This window comes from Triticum urartu, chromosome 6, assembly GCF_003073215.2.
Source record: "Triticum urartu cultivar G1812 chromosome 6, Tu2.1, whole genome shotgun sequence".
NCBI classification, from domain to species: domain Eukaryota; kingdom Viridiplantae; phylum Streptophyta; class Magnoliopsida; order Poales; family Poaceae; genus Triticum; species Triticum urartu.
This window is the reverse complement of record NC_053027.1, coordinates 452,774,941-452,790,774: the sequence shown is the minus strand read 5'-3', so window position 1 is coordinate 452,790,774 and position 15,834 is coordinate 452,774,941. Positions and strand designations below refer to the sequence as shown.

The window sequence follows — 15,834 nt, the reverse complement described above, 5'->3', positions numbered from 1 at the left end:
AACGTATAACGCGTGGATCCATTGTTTTCCATCTGATGAGGTCTTCGTATTTCGTACACTATGGTTAATTATGTAATGCATATATGTGTGGACAAATCATTGGAATTTAGCTACCATATGTTCAATTGCAGTTGTTGCGAAATCTGATGAATGCTCTTCTTGTGGACACTATTTGTTTAATTGAATATTGTGGCGAATTTGCTTTTTGCGTGCCGATTCAAAATGGAATTTTTGTTTATTTGTTCAATTGAATATTGTGGCGAATTTGCTTTTTGCGTGCCGATTCAAAATATGATAATTTTGTTTATTTGTTCAATTCAATATTGTGGCGAATTTGCTTTTTGCATGCCGATTCAAAATGGGAAATTTTTGTTTTAACCTGGCAATTGCTCTACACACGGTTCAATTAATGAGTGTGTGCCATCCACATCAGAAAGCATATGTCAGTCATTGCGGAACCGTCGGTGATACACAGCAGATCGCAAACGATTTGTTGTGCTAATACGTGTGCGTAGGGTCTCTGGAACCGTTTGTGATATCGCGTTATCGCACACGAGAACTGGGAGTAAACCGTGCCCAGTGTAAAATACAATCCCAGTCGTAATTTTTTCAGGAAACGTGTGGGATCCGAAAAGAAAAGCACACGTCACTCTTGCGGTAACCGTCGGTGATACCCAACAAATCACAAACGGTTTGCAGCACTTGTATGTGTGCGAAGGGGCTATTGAACCATTTGTGATAGAACATTATCGCAGACGGTAATTGTTGGCAAACGTGTGCGATGGAGTCTAGCATGGCAGACGGGTTACGCAGAAACTCATGTGCGATGGGGCACAAATCGCACACAGTTCATATGTTGGCCCGTGTGCCTTACATACTGTTTCCCAAACGGTTCATTAGACAGACCATATGGTTTCACTGCGTCATTAGAAATGCTTAATCACTGATACCACACGTGCGAAAGAATTTAGTGTGTGCTACATCGCACATGATTACATTTTGGAAGGCCTCTGGATCACTGCTCCATATCCCCGACGGTTTCTGGGTCGTGTGGGAAGGACACCCTATCGCACACACTCACTTGGCGACGGTCCCAAATGCCGTTGTGGAAAGGGGTTAAAAACCGTTTGTATAGCACCGACGCGTACCAGTGTAATCACATGGCGATGTGAACTATTGATGTTAATCACATGGCGATGTGAACTAGATTATTGACTCTAGTGCAAGTGGGAGACTAAAGGAAATATGCCCTAGAGGCAATAATAAAGTTGTTAGTTTATAATTCCTTATTCATGGTAAATGTTTATTATTCATGCTAGAATTGTATTGATCAGAAACCTTAATACATGTGTGAATACATAAACTAACACCGTGTCCCTAGTGAGCCTCTACTAGACTAGCTCGTTGATCAAAGATGGTTAAGGTTTCCTAACCATTGACATGAGTTGTCATTTGATAACGGGATCACATCATCAGGAGAATGATGTGATGGACAAGACCCACCCGTTAGCTTAGCATAATGATCGTTAAGTTTATTTCTATTGCTTTCTTCATGTCAAATACATATTCCTTCGACTATGAGATTATGCAACTCCCAGATACCGGAGGAATACCTTGTGTGCTATCAAACATCATAACGTAACTGGGTGACCATAGAGATGTTCTACAGGTATCTCCGAAGGTGTTTGTTTAGTTGGCATATATCGAGATTAGGATTTGTCACTTGGTCATGTCTACATAGTTCTCGAACCCGTAGGGTCCACACGCTTAACGTTTGTTGACGATATAGTATTATATCAGTTATGTGATTTGGTGACCAAATGTTGTTCAAAGTCCCGGATGAGAGCACTGATATGATGAGCAGTCTCGAAATGGTCGAGAGGTAAAGATTGATATATAGGACGATGGTATTCGGACACTGGAAGTGTTTCGGAGGGTACTGGGTACTTACCGGGTCACAGGAAAGGAGTTTCGGGCACCCCCGGCAAAAATATAGGCCTTATGGGCCAAGAGAGGGAACACACTAGCCCACAAGGGGCTGGTGCGCCCCTATAGTGGCCAGCCCTATGAGGAGGAGAAGGAAAGAGGGGAGGGAAAGGAAGGTGTGGAGTAGGACTCCCCCTTCCTTCCCTCTCCCCCCTCTTTCCTTCCCCCTTCTTCTTACAAGGAAAGGGGGCGCAGGGCAAGGCATCAGCCCTAGGGCTGCCGCCAGGTCTCTTGGGGCGCCCTAGGGGCTGCCTCCTCCCCTCCCACCTATATATACATGGGTAGGGGGCGCCACACAAGGACACAACATTATCTTAGCTGTGTGCGGTGCCCCCGTCCACCGTTTACTCCCTCGTTCATATTTTCATAGTGCTTAGGCGAAGCCCTCCGGAGATCACATCACCATCACCGTCACCACGCCTGTGCTGCCGGAACTCATCAACTACCTCGCCGTCTTGCTGGATCAAGAAGGCGGAGGACATCACCGAGCTGAACGTGTGCAGAACGCGGAGGTGCCCTGCGTTCGGTACTAGATCATTTGGAGCGCGAAGTTCAACTACATCAATCGCGTTGTGAAACACTTCCGCTTACGGTCTACGAGGGTACGTAGACACATTCTCCCCCTTGTTGCTAGGCATCTCCATGGATAGATCATTGCGTGTGCGTAGAAATTTTTTGTTTTCCATGCAACGATTTCCAACAAGGTTATCATTAAGTGTAACGATAGTCCTGAAACAACATTGAGTGTATGCCGTTAGAAGAACAATCATATTGAATCGACCCAATCTTGTTTGTTATACTTTGAGATAATATCGTCTGAAATCAATTGTTATAACATAGAGTGTTGGCATGTGTTTTAGTTCCTCAGGCCATGAGAGTATCGTAGTCACTTCCTACCGTACGGTGGATTTTGGGGTTCCTCAAACGAAATCTGTAAGTAGGTGATCATAACGACAACTTATAGATTCATTAGAAAGTTTGACAAGGCACCAGATTGCTCAAGAGTGGGATTTGCTCCTCCGATGATGGAGAGATATTCTTAGGGTCCTCTCGGTGTGATGGCATCCATCAACGTCTGTGCAGACACTGGTGGCTACGTCACAGGGATCCCAGAACACTTCAGAGAGAAAGAAGAACAAAACCGGCACGAGATCAACGTATAGTAAGCATGCGCATGACACAGGAGGATACCGATGCATCCCAGGTTTTGTAAAGTATTGCAAGGTAAAGGGAATATCATATAATAACCAGACGTTCACTCGAATGTCATTCGTGTAATCATAGGGATCGATATGGACATCCATGGTTCTGCTATCGATCATTGAACAAAGGGATTTCGTTCATGTCTATGATTTACCGAACCTACGAGGTCACAAGCTTAAGGTAATCATGATCTGCAGAGTGTTAGTAGGGCAATAGTATCGGTGATTGATTTATGAAATAGTTTTGTTAATATTCAAAATAGTTCTAAAGGGCTTCAGAATTTATCGGGCAATACCGGGTATTCCCGATAATTAATATATAGGAGGAAAATATTTCCCTTGATGTTATATTATATATAAAAGGGTCTCGTAATTATTAGAAGGATTCTCTTTCCTTGTGTGTGGGGGGGGGGGTCCTAGTGGGGGAGGAGTCCAACTCCTCCTCCCTGGACGACGCACCAAGGAGGGCCTTTCCCTCCTTGGTGGCCGCCCTCCTCTCCCCCTCTAACCTATATATACTTGAGGTATTGTGCCCTATTGGATACACAAGTTTTTGAGCCTCCTATAGTTCATCTAGTTCTAGTAGGTCCTAGTTGACTAATTAGAGATAGACCTAGTTCCTCTAATCCTCATAATTAGAAGCCCGGTGTGGTTCTAATCTCCTCCCTCTAATTCTCCGGCGACGATTAGCTCTGCACAGCGAAGTGCTACTAGATCGTGAAGACCGCACGCTTGCAACCAAATAGAGAGGCCATGCTTTTGGTCTTCCGTTCAAGGGATCGTTCGAGGGTGGTTCGCGGGATCGTCATCAATGGTTTGAGGGATTCCATGTACGACATACACCGACTCGTCTACTTCCGCTGCAACTCCGGATTCGGTAACGATCATTGACCCGAACCGTATATGCATCTTCATATTGTTCCTAGGTGTTCTTAGGGCAATTTTTAATTTTCTACTACGTTTCCCAACAACAACAACTATAACAAGCAATATAACCTAAAAAAACAATACACTACGTGGAACTATGACAACATAAAAAATTTGCAAAGTATCCACAAATTAAAATGGATTAAGATAAAAAAGAAGAAGGGATCTTTACAGTATACTCAACACTATACCTAGTAGATTTAACATTAAATTTTCTAAAAACTCACTATATAAACATCAATCACCCAAATCCATATATAGCACAGGCCTACCAAAGCCTGCTCATTTAAATTGGCAAAAATCTATTCCACCAATAAATCAACTAAACTAACACAAGTCACCAACAAATCGACTTAAAAGTCACAACAAAACAACTCAAAGCATAACCCTAACCATAAATCAAAAGGACATGCTCAAAGTAGGAGATTAGATCAAAAAGGGGAACACAGAAAAAACCATAGCTAAAGAATGACCCTAATTGTAAAACTCATACACCACAAAACAAATCCCAGACTAGAGTATGAGCAGATGAAATACTTGAACAGTAGATTCGCTCGCGGATGAGCACAAGAACCCTGAGCCAAGCACCCCCAAGAACAAAACCTGCACAAGAACAACAAAAAGAATTCATGAAGAAGTGACATATATCCGCAGAAAATAGCTTGGATCTGTGAAAAAATAAGGGGGAGGAAGGAGAGAAATAAATCCACAAACCCTAGCTCATACTAGAACAAGAACAGCAAAAAAGAACGTATAAGCTGACAAATCCACACAACTAACTCGGGTCTATGAATAAATAAGGGGGGAGGAGAGCAAGAAATCCACCAACCCTACCCGTCACAGGAGGACGAGAGGTGACCAAAGAGAAGCAGAGTGAGACAGAGAGGAGGGGAAGCGACTGAGAGAGTGGCTGACTCAGGATAAAGCGAGAGAGAGAGAGAGAGAGAGAGAGAGAGGGGGGGGAGGGGGAGAGGGAGAGAGCCAATCTCGGAGGGGCGAGCCCCTCCGCCTCCATGGAAGCCAAGGACCAGAGGGGAAACCCTCCTCCCATCTAGAGGGGAGGTCAAGAAAGAAGAAGCGGGAGGAGGGCTCTCACCCCCTCTCTTCCGGTGGCGCCCGAACGCCGCCAGGGCAATCATCATGTGACGGCGATCTACTCCAACAACTTTGTCATCTCCACAAGCGGGATGGGCTAAGCTACTAACTGGCGGCGGGAGCATAACGGGCGCACAAAGCGAGCCCGACAGCCAACTCGATTAACCAAAAATTGGGGTGAGTCGATTCTGGTTAGCCCAACAAAGCAAACAACAAACCAAAAAAAAAGCACGAATCTCAAGGAAACATTCAATGGCTACAAAATCGACTTAACAAATATAAAGTCAGGCAACTTACATGTACCTAAAGTGATCTTTGAGTGTAGATATTTCTTAGTCAGCAAATCCTGCCAAACACTTTCCTCTAAAGTGACTTGAACTATCATTTGTTGAGCATGCACTTGTTCTTGTCTTTCAGGTCTTATATCCCAAGACCATCTAGAAGATTACTATCTAAAGAACATATAATCTTCTCCTCACCTCCCTCGGTATTTCAAAGAAGGATAGCATGAATTCCTAAAAAACTATAGCATAAACACTGACAAGCTAATCAGGGTGGCGTTGATTAGGACAAGAAGGGCCCCATAGGTCGAAGGCTTGTCCTCTGAATTACTAAGTATTTTCTCAAAATGGTCAGCAATGATCTTCCACTTTTTATTTTGTTGTTTTTCGAAGTGGATGCGAATCTTATTGGTGTTTCCAAAACCTAACTAATTGCTTTTGTGAAAACTTATCTTAAGTATAGATAGTTGTTTGAACAAACAAATGATGAACTTCATGTTGGTGGCAATTTGGCCATACCATGTTTTTCACAAAAATATCAGTGTCATCAACATATCGTGAGAAGGGGACTCTCGTTGGTTAGATGGGAGAGAAGATGACCGCCATGGACTCATGGGTAACACCGGCGTCCTCCTCATCCAAATCAGGAGAATCCAAAACATACATTGACCTTGGAGTGTCCTTACGCCAGCTTAACTCCGAATGCCCGATTGCCAGAATAGAAACATCCAATGCGACCGCATTCCTACCGATCGAAATTCCTCGCCCGTTGGCCCATGACAAGCCACACAAAAATTATGGTGTTCAAACACCGTCGAGGCAGACGAGATCTTCTCCTTCCACATCATGCAATTATTATGAGAAAACCCCCCTTGATGGATCGACGGGTACGCACCGGGAGGACCAGCCTAGGAACTTGCCTACACGAGAGCTAGGCACAGTAGCTGCAGCTACGCCCGTAGGCAGGCGTGTGAGTGATATTTGATGTATACGTATACCCGTATGGTGACGAGGACGAGCGCTCACATGAGCCCAACCCAGCGCGATCCATGGGCCCCCACCGCCCTCTGCCCTTTATAAAGCTACTACACACTACGTTGCACAGTACACCCCACTTTTCCCAGCTCTTTCTCTAGCTCGATCTCTATGCTCGCAACGCTGCAAAAAACCGCACACCTTCTTTCACAAAGAGAAACAAAATAAAGTGCTTGAGAAAAAACCAAGGTTGATGAAGCTCCTGGAAAGAAGCTATAGTACGGACGAGGGGAAAGGGGGGCGAGAGGGGGAAAAACACAGCGAGATGACTCACTTCACTTCACTAAGCAGCTGCCACTTCCACTAGCTAGTGAGTTCAAGGAAGAGGAATCTTGTAGCTAGGGCAGCTCAGTCTCCTCTCCCCCTTGCGGGAGGATCGAACTGCAGCAGCGCCAGCCACAAATATTGGCCACGCGGGCGCGCGCCCACCCAGCACCCACCAACCTCCCCGGCTGGCCGTCTCCATCGATCCATATTGCCGGCCATCCCCGTCTCCACTCCATCCATCCCTGCCACATCCCAGAGCTAGCTAGCAGCGGCTAGGCGTGCAGTGCGCGCGCGTCAATGCATGCCGGCCCAGCCAATTCCCCTCTGCTCGCCTCCCTCCCTCGGTGCGAACGCAGCTCAAGATCGATATAGAATTTCTTAGGAGAAAAAACAACACATACACGCATACATAGGTGGATCCCCTCTCTAGTAGTGCCCAACCTACATGCTATAGCTCTGCTGCAGCCGCAGTGTCTATTCTCGAGCACCAGGCCAAGCTGCTGGTCTCGGCAGAAGCCAGCAAGGGGCAACAAGAAGAAGGATCCAGGATTGCTGCTTTCTCGCTCCGATCCGAACAACCACTGGGCGGCACGGCAGCGAAGGAAGCTCTTTTATAGTTGCTTGCCTCTTCTCAAGATCTGGTCTTCCTCCTCTCCTCTACCTGTTGGCGAATCGGGATGCCGCAGTAATCCACGGGAAGAAGTATCCAAGCATACATACATGGAGTTTACTGCGACAAGCAGTAGGTTTTCTAAAGGAGAGGAGGAGGTGGAGGAGGAGCAGGAAGAGGCGTCGATGCCGCGCGAGATCCCTTTCATGACAGCCGCGGCCGCCACCAGCGCCGCCGCGCCTTCTGCTTCTGCGTCGGCCTCGACACCCGCGTCAGCGGCCGTGTCTGCGTCGCCGGCTGGAAGTAGCCCTCCCTTTCGGTCTGGGGATGACGCCGGAGCGTCGGGGAGCGGGGGCGGCGGCGGCGGCGTGGCGGAGGCGGTGGAGAAGGAGCACATGTTCGACAAGGTGGTGACGCCGAGCGACGTGGGGAAGCTGAACCGGCTGGTCATCCCCAAGCAGTACGCCGAGAAGTACTTCCCGCTGGACTCGGCGGCCAACGAGAAGGGCCTCCTGCTCAACTTCGAGGACAGCGCCGGGAAGCCATGGCGCTTCCGCTATTCCTACTGGAACAGCAGCCAGAGCTACGTCATGACCAAAGGGTGGAGCCGCTTCGTCAAGGAGAAGCGCCTCGACGCTGGGGACACCGTCTCCTTCTCGCGCGGCGCCGGCGAGGCCGCGCGACACCGCCTCTTCATCGACTGGAAGCGCCGGGCCGACACCAGAGACCCGCTCCGCTTGCCCCGCCTCCCGCTTCCGATGCCGCTAACGTCGCACTACAGCCCGTGGGGCCTCGGCGCCGGCGGCAGAGGGTTCTTCATGCCGCCCTCGCCGCCAGCCACGCTCTACGAGCACCGTCTCCGTCAGGGCTTCGACTTCCGCGGCATGAACCCCAGTTACCCCACAATGGGGAGGCAGGTCATCCTCTTCGGCTCGGCCGCCAGGATGCCTCCGCACACACCAGCACCACTCCTCGTGCCGCGCCCGCCGCCGCCGCTGCACTTCACAGTGCAACAGCAAGGCAGCGGCGCCGGCGTAAGTGTAACCGCAGGGTCCCCAGTGGTGCTCGACTCGGTGCCGGTAATCGAAAGCCCGACGACGGCAACCAAGAAGCGCGTGCGCTTGTTCGGCGTGAACCTTGACAACCCGCAGCATCCCGGCGATGGCGGGGACGAGTCGAGCAATTATGGCAGTGCACTGCCATTGCAGATGCCCGCATCAGCATGGCGGCCAAGGGACCATACGCTGAGGCTGCTAGAGTTCCCCTCGCATGGTGCCGGTGCCGAGGCATCGTCTCCGTCGTCGTCGTCGTCTTCCAAGAGGGAGGCGCATTCAGGCTTGGATCTCGATCTGTGACCTAAAGGAAAGTTCTGCGATTCTTTCTTTCTTCTACCATTTGATTTTCGGTTCTTCTCGTCATCTCACTTCTCATGTGATTCAGTTATAAGCTTTTGATGATAGCGGCAGCTAGGGATTTAACATTTGCCCCCTTTTCGGCACTTGAAATTTTTGTGTTGGTTTGAGAAGTCATAAAGAAATTAAGCTTAGGCAGATTAATGTTTTTCTCCCAAATCAGTGTCATCTCTTGTCCACCATTAATTATTTTCCCTCTCCATGTGCTTGTGCTTCAATACTTGCCCATGTTTAGCAAAATCGCATGCCCATTTCATACATATGATAACATTTGTCCGTGTGCAAATTTTTGTTCATGGTCTCATAGTACTTCCTTAGTTTATTTTTAGTCTGCATATACAATTTGTCTGAAGTCAAACTTGGTTAAGTTTGACCAATTTTATATGGAAACATATCAACATTCATGATACAAAACCAAAATCATTAAATTCATCATGAAATTAATTTTCATACTATATAAGTAAAGTATTGTAAGTGTTGACATTTTAAATATGATCTTTGGTCAAACTTTATGTAATTTAACTTTAAACATATCTTGTATACGTAATAAAAAGAAACTGGGGGAGTACGAGAGATATGAGTTAAATCCATCAAAATGCATTCGGACAAAACCAGCACTACACATTAATAATTCAAAAAAGCTAACTGGCGACCATTCTCTAGGAGAGCATATCATTCGAACTTTTTTTCTTGACAATTTTAGTTGTATCAGGGGGTGTTTTTGGGGAGGATGGCAGTTTTGAGCCTTCATTCCAGAAAATGCCAGGTTGTTCCGAAGAAACTGTCACCCCTTGACAAGTAAAACTGTGATCAAAACGTTTGCAAATGCCAACCCCTCCAGCGAACGGTCGCCAGATAAGAAGGTCCTAATACTTTTCCGTAACATGCTATTACTTGTGAACTGATATTCTGGTAGATCAAATATCCGCACAACTCGGCCGTACATGGATGGCGCGTTAAGCCCTCACGCATGCAGCAGCAAGAGACAAGTCCGAACAGCGATCGACATTATATTTTCGCAGGTGAGATCTTAAAAACACATTCCGTTCTTTACTGCTCATCATCGATCTCATATTTACGGCCGGAGGAAGGTCTGCACATTCCTTTTATTTCGCCTTTTTGCCGCCACCTTTTTCTACCCCCACTGTACCGCACTGTGTTTCTCCTGCGCACCACATCTGTAGCTGCATGTATCATACTCGTTCGTACACAGTAGTCCTGTATCGCCATTGTAGAGAGTAGACAGCGCGCGTACGTAGTCGTCGTACCACCATTTTTTTTTCTTTTGCCCCCTTGTGAGAGCCGGAGGGAACACGGAATTAAACCCATGGAGTGGGCCAAATCTTGTATAGTTTGGATTGTCTGGGCCTTGAGGAGTGCATGCATGCACACAGTCCAAGAGATCTTTATGGTCGTGGCAGTCTGTAAAGAGGGGGCACTGGCCATAACTTCTTTGTACGATCGCTTGGAATTTATGGGGGACCTCGGTACGTAGTACGAACCCCTCCTCACTGTTGCAGTTGGAGTAGCAACAGTGGGGAGCTGTGCGATTGTTGGCACTTGGCAGTGGCAGCAGCGGCATGCAGCTCCCTCTCTTCATCTTCGAACCTCTTCTTCCTGTGGCGGGCTTCTGCTGTTTTGCTTCCATCGATCGCAGCACGGAGCGCCTTTTCTTTTTCACTGCGGCGGCCGGCGGGTAGCTAGGACTGCATGCATGGTGTGCGGATGTGCGCAGGGCGTGATGGGAGCAAAGGCGACTAGGCCGGCCGGCCTGCTGCCATAACTAGCAAGGTGTAGGAGGGGACGCAGCTCTTTTGCACAGGGAGGGTTGGGGAACTCAGAATAGATGGATCGGTGCTCTGCTCAACCTCTCGAGAGTTAAAGTACGTACCTTTGGTTCATTGTAAGGCGTGAAGGTGAAAAGGGAAAGAGGGTATGCTTGTGAGCTTGACTGAGGCTTGGCTTGAAACACACCACTAGCTAGCACCACCACGAAAAGAATGGATAAGCAGTACAGTATCTCCTACATGTAAGTTTCTGCAGCTTCTTAGTTCTCTTTGTTTTATTTTTAGTTCGATCTCTCTTCCATGCTTAGTCCATGCAGCACAACCGTACCATCAATTTTAAACATATATATGTTGTGTGTGTGCTGGAGTAGTTGCTTCTCTACTCATGACTGTCTCCTAAGGTACGGCTAGGTTAGCTGACATTCAGGGAAAGTGCCTTTTTTTTAGTGATAGGAGAGCATCCCCATGGACTGAGACTGATCCTACACCAAACATGAAACTGAAAAGGCTGATCCTGTATGCTTGACTAGGTACAGGAAAAATATTATAGAATCCTAGTTTTATATGATTGACATGATTCCAAAAGATAAAAAATTGTATCAGAGATTGCAATGGCATGCTTTTCTGAAGACTATAATACCAAAGGAAATAGCAATTCCAATAAAATGTCTTTAGTTACATAACTGAAAAAACATAAAAACACATGAGCCACTGAACGTCGATAAAAGGATATTCCTTTAAACTTGAGTGCAAGGTGCCCATACACAAAAACATCTTTAGGTTCTAATTAACATGCGGAACAAATAACAGATGTGTATAAAATTATACAAAGAGTGAATCCTACCAAATATTTCTATTTCTCGTGAACACAAGAGGCCCTGAGAATCCACCCCTAAAGCTCTTGTTTTGCTTGCGCATACCTCTATATATACATACATGCATGCTAGCTAGCTATTTTATGGGTGAATAAAACAAGATATATTGTTGGTTGTCCTGAATGCAAATAAGTTGTAGACGTAGGTTGAGATTAACTTAATCAACAGCCTACTATTAGTTGTCATGCAATATATGTACTTTTCGTTTGTATTTCGTAAGTCAATAAATCAATATGTTCTCCACTTTCTGTGGACAAAAAGGCACTACCACTAATTAACGAGCATCAAATTGATGTAACCATAGTTGATGCATATATATATTCTTTCTAGTACGAGTGTCATTATGCTTAGCATTCTCTGGAGATGCCCTTACATGACTTATGGTAAGATGACCTTGCCTTGAGCCAATCATCCAGACAAGGTTGGTAGCTTTGTTATGAAAAGATGAAATGACAACACATGTGCTATATTTTTGTCCATATCTACTTGGTATCATTAAGCTATTTGGCTATCCATCTTGTTGTGGCAACCAAATGAACGACATACATACTAGTTCATGTATACTAGAGGTCGCCAAACTAATAAGCCTGATCCCACGGTGAAAAAGCCAAGTACGTGTCCGGGGGGGGGGGGGGGGGGGGGGGGGGGGGGGGTGTTTCATGGGGTATGGGACAAGATGAACTGAACCAGATATATGGCGTGCCTCAACATATATTGTAAATATGTCAGCAACATCCAGTATATTTGATGTCCATGTATGCAGCTATTGAGATGCCTGGCTAAGGGATATTTGTTTGGTTTAGTACAATCATTTTGTTTGAGCAAAGTAGCGACTCAGAATAGGTGGTTCATCTATTTTTATTCTAAAATAATTAATTCTGTCAGCATATCTACGTATATAAATTTGAAGAAATGATGAAAATTTTATAGCTTGTCCGTAATTAAGATATAATGAGGCATGTGCCAAACATATGGTGGTACCTAATATCATTTTTATGTTGTTTTTACATCAAATCATAATACAACTTACGTATGTTGTTGTATTGGGGCATAATGTGTGTACATCTATTTATAGCTAAGTCCAGTGCTATTGAATCCTTAACTAGTTTTGTGGTACAGTTTGATAAGTTTCTGATGATGCACCTATTTGTGTGGGAAAATTGTTGAAGACGGAAGTATCTATGAACCATGGATATCATATTTGAACCACGAATAATTAAGGTGTAACTACGTACTACCTAATGATCTATGCATAACAAGAACATGTGTACTTATATCATGTGCTTAATTAATGTGCATCTGGAAATGTAAACTAGGACTCAAACTAAGTTCAAAATGCAACCTTTCTGCATTGGTGCCGGATTATGCGGGGTGGTAAATAAGTATACATGATTATTATTTTACAACTTTTCAGAATTGTTCTGCTGACTGCTAGTTAATAAACATAAGGTCTGTACTGAATGGTTCATATCTCTTGAACTATCAATTTGTACATGAACTGTACATGCAGTGATGTATGTAGTTGGTGCAATTATTATATTTATAGATCCAGTATAGAAGGATGGAACTAACAAGAATCTGAGCCATTTCATGCGAAATTACGGAAATTTTCATGTGCATTCATATAAACATAGATCCTTGATATCACATCATGTATAGTTTGAAAGTTGTACGGTTATTAACACATGACACATCACTTACTAGATTTGGTTTTGGTTAGTAAACATGATCTCCAAAATGTGGCATTATCGCTGGAAAATAGTTGAAAGAGAAGAAATATATATGTGACAAATTTATAATATGAGTTTCTATCGCCTTAATGTTGTTTGCACATGTCGAAAAGTATGACTACCTCGAAACTAAGAGTGTGTGTGCAGTGCAGTCAAGAATTTGTAAATTTGACTCATTATATAATTCTCTTGATTCGTTATTTTTTGTGGGTAACCCCCTTGATTTGTCTGGTGAAATAATATAGCCAGCAACAGATACACAATATTTTGAACATATAGGTGGGCATTTATATAACTTGCACACGTAATCAGTATATACTGCATGCATGTGCTTACTTGCCAATGATCTGTGACTGCTCTTTCATGGGGCTGTATAAATCGCACTTCAGAATATGGTAATACTTCACACCTTTATGAATTGGCATTTACTTCTCGTTGACCTTTGTCTGCATGTCCGTGAGAGGGAGTAGCATATATAGTACAGCAGTATACATAAAAGGAGAACAGTATAGCAAGTGGCAATGCCTTACGAATCCCGGGCTAGCATTGCAAGATCGAAGAGCAAGAGGATGCTAAATGATCTGTGTATGTTCTCCCCGTCTGGCGCTGGCAGTCCATAGATACCTCATACTAGCTATAGTTGCATGTGATCGAGAGCACGAGAATGATGAGCTTATGCATGGCCGCCCGCATGGCGGCCAGATGCTTTCATCTGTGGCGCCTGTCTCACTGTGAGGCTAATAATGCCGACTAGGGCATTTGGCACTGTGCCCCTGTGCGATTGTGCGCGGGCGTGCATGCGACGATATACGCGCGTCCCACTTCCCTGACCCTGACGACTCGTCTCTTCCTGATGGGTGCCATGCATGGGATCCCTTTGCACAATAGCAGGTGCTGTACACCCCCAGCTGCGAGCCGTGTCTCTTGTGGCGTGTAACTTGTGTAGCAACTGTACCATCCGGCAGCTATCTTTTGAGCTCTTCATGTGCTTCATGTTCCTGTGTCACAGTTGAGCAAGACATCATTGCGATCCAATCAGTTATCATTACAAACAACTTAAAGGAAGAAAACACTTTCATGTATTAAAGATATACTCACAAAAGGTTCCGGGTATTAGTTTTGTTCTTGAGGAGCCAAATCTCCGGGTGCGTCTCTCTGTAACAGGAGCGAGGAGAGCGAGACTAGAGGATGAATAGTTCAATTTTGTGCATGTATATATACGTGAGTAGACAATATATAAATGGATAGGTTGGTTGGTTATTCCTTTCTTGAGGCACTAGTAAACATAGTATATATGGTAATTCGTTCTAAATTTGGTGCATCCAACTAATTGTGGTAAAACCCTTACAAAGATTGGTGTATGTCACGCATGCCATCTTTGGGGTACAAATGGGAATTTATATACTCATTCCTTTATGAAGAAATAACTTGTCCACAAACCACAATGACACAAGATGCATCAACATACCATGTTAGAAAAGTCAAATAAAAAACTATCAGCCCTTTGAGAAATGAAAAGCCAAAGTATTTATCATAGTTGTTGAAAATAGTATAATTGACATTTTTTTAGAGTGACCACTTTTCACTCTAGTTTTATTTTTCAGTGCATGGATTGAATTTGGTTTTAAAATTATGGGACTTCCAGTATTATCGATCAAAACTTGTAAAACAACATTTACATTTTTTTGGACTTCCGTTCAGCATAATTTCACCAATAACGCCGCTGAAAAGAGCACAACACGTAAACCACACTTGCTATTTGTTCATATAAATATTGGTGAACGGAAAAGTCATTGCTTGTGCCAACTTTGGCCTTGTTTGCCTCACCGAACACGACCAATCGAGTTCAGTTACGAGAAAATGTCAGTTGCATATCCTCTCCAAAACCTTTAGGCTTCATTTGGATGGTAGGTGGGATATATTTCCAGGGAATGGATGCCCCGGTTAGAATTTGCTTTGCCAACTAGAAGACCCGTGGAAAACTGGCACCGTCGTTTGGTTCAAAGGGGCAATCCACAATCAGTGCAGAACACGATGAATCGAAGCAACACCATTCGACCATTACCCATCAGATCATGCTTCATGCCACATCTAGGCGCACCACCACCGATGGAGGGTTCCCAGTTCTGACTTCTTAGCCAGGTACATCCGGATCTTGCTGCTGGTGAGCCCCTATGGACATGCATCCCCTCTGTCATCGTCGCCATCATGGCCGGCGAGGACGGCGGATGCGGAGGCCCCTGCAGAGACCGAGAGGAGAGCCATGGGAGAGAGGCGACGGCCACGTGGGGGAGCTTCAGAGAAGAGCGTGCCATGGAAGGGAGGCGGCGGCCGCGTGGGGGAGAGAGGCTCGCGAGCGAGCGAGACGGGGGAATTTCTCATGGTGTCGCCAGGTGTGGATTCTATCCCGAGAAAATGGTGGGGATCGGACCGAGAAAACCTCGTGGGTTTGAGCGTCCAAATGTCCAGGGACCTGGCCCAGGGCTGATTTTCGACGCGGGGTATCCACCCAGGGAATGGGCCGGTATCCCGAGAGGATCCCCTCACTATCAAACGAGCCCTTAATGTCAGTTGCATATCCTCTCTGAATCCCTTACAGGGCAGAGTGAGCCTATTATAGCTATCTT

The 15,834-nt window shown here is 45.4% G+C and overlaps 1 protein-coding gene across 1 annotated transcript; it reads left to right on the top strand.

Moving 5' to 3' along the window:
• Window positions 1–6,653: 6,653 nt before the first annotated feature.
• LOC125512344 (B3 domain-containing protein Os02g0683500-like) lies at window positions 6,654–8,953 on the top strand. Its single transcript, XM_048677433.1, has one exon. The coding sequence runs from the start codon at window positions 7,514–7,516 to the stop codon at window positions 8,756–8,758; it is 1,245 nt and encodes a 414-aa protein (XP_048533390.1). The 5' UTR covers window positions 6,654–7,513; the 3' UTR covers window positions 8,759–8,953.
• The last annotated feature ends 6,881 nt before the right edge of the window (window positions 8,954–15,834 follow it).

What these genes read in the sequence shown, in the direction of transcription:
- LOC125512344 (XM_048677433.1), top strand. Translation starts at nt 7,514, where the DNA reads ATGGAGTTTACTGCGACAAGCAGTAGGTTTTCTAAAGGAGAGGAGGAG.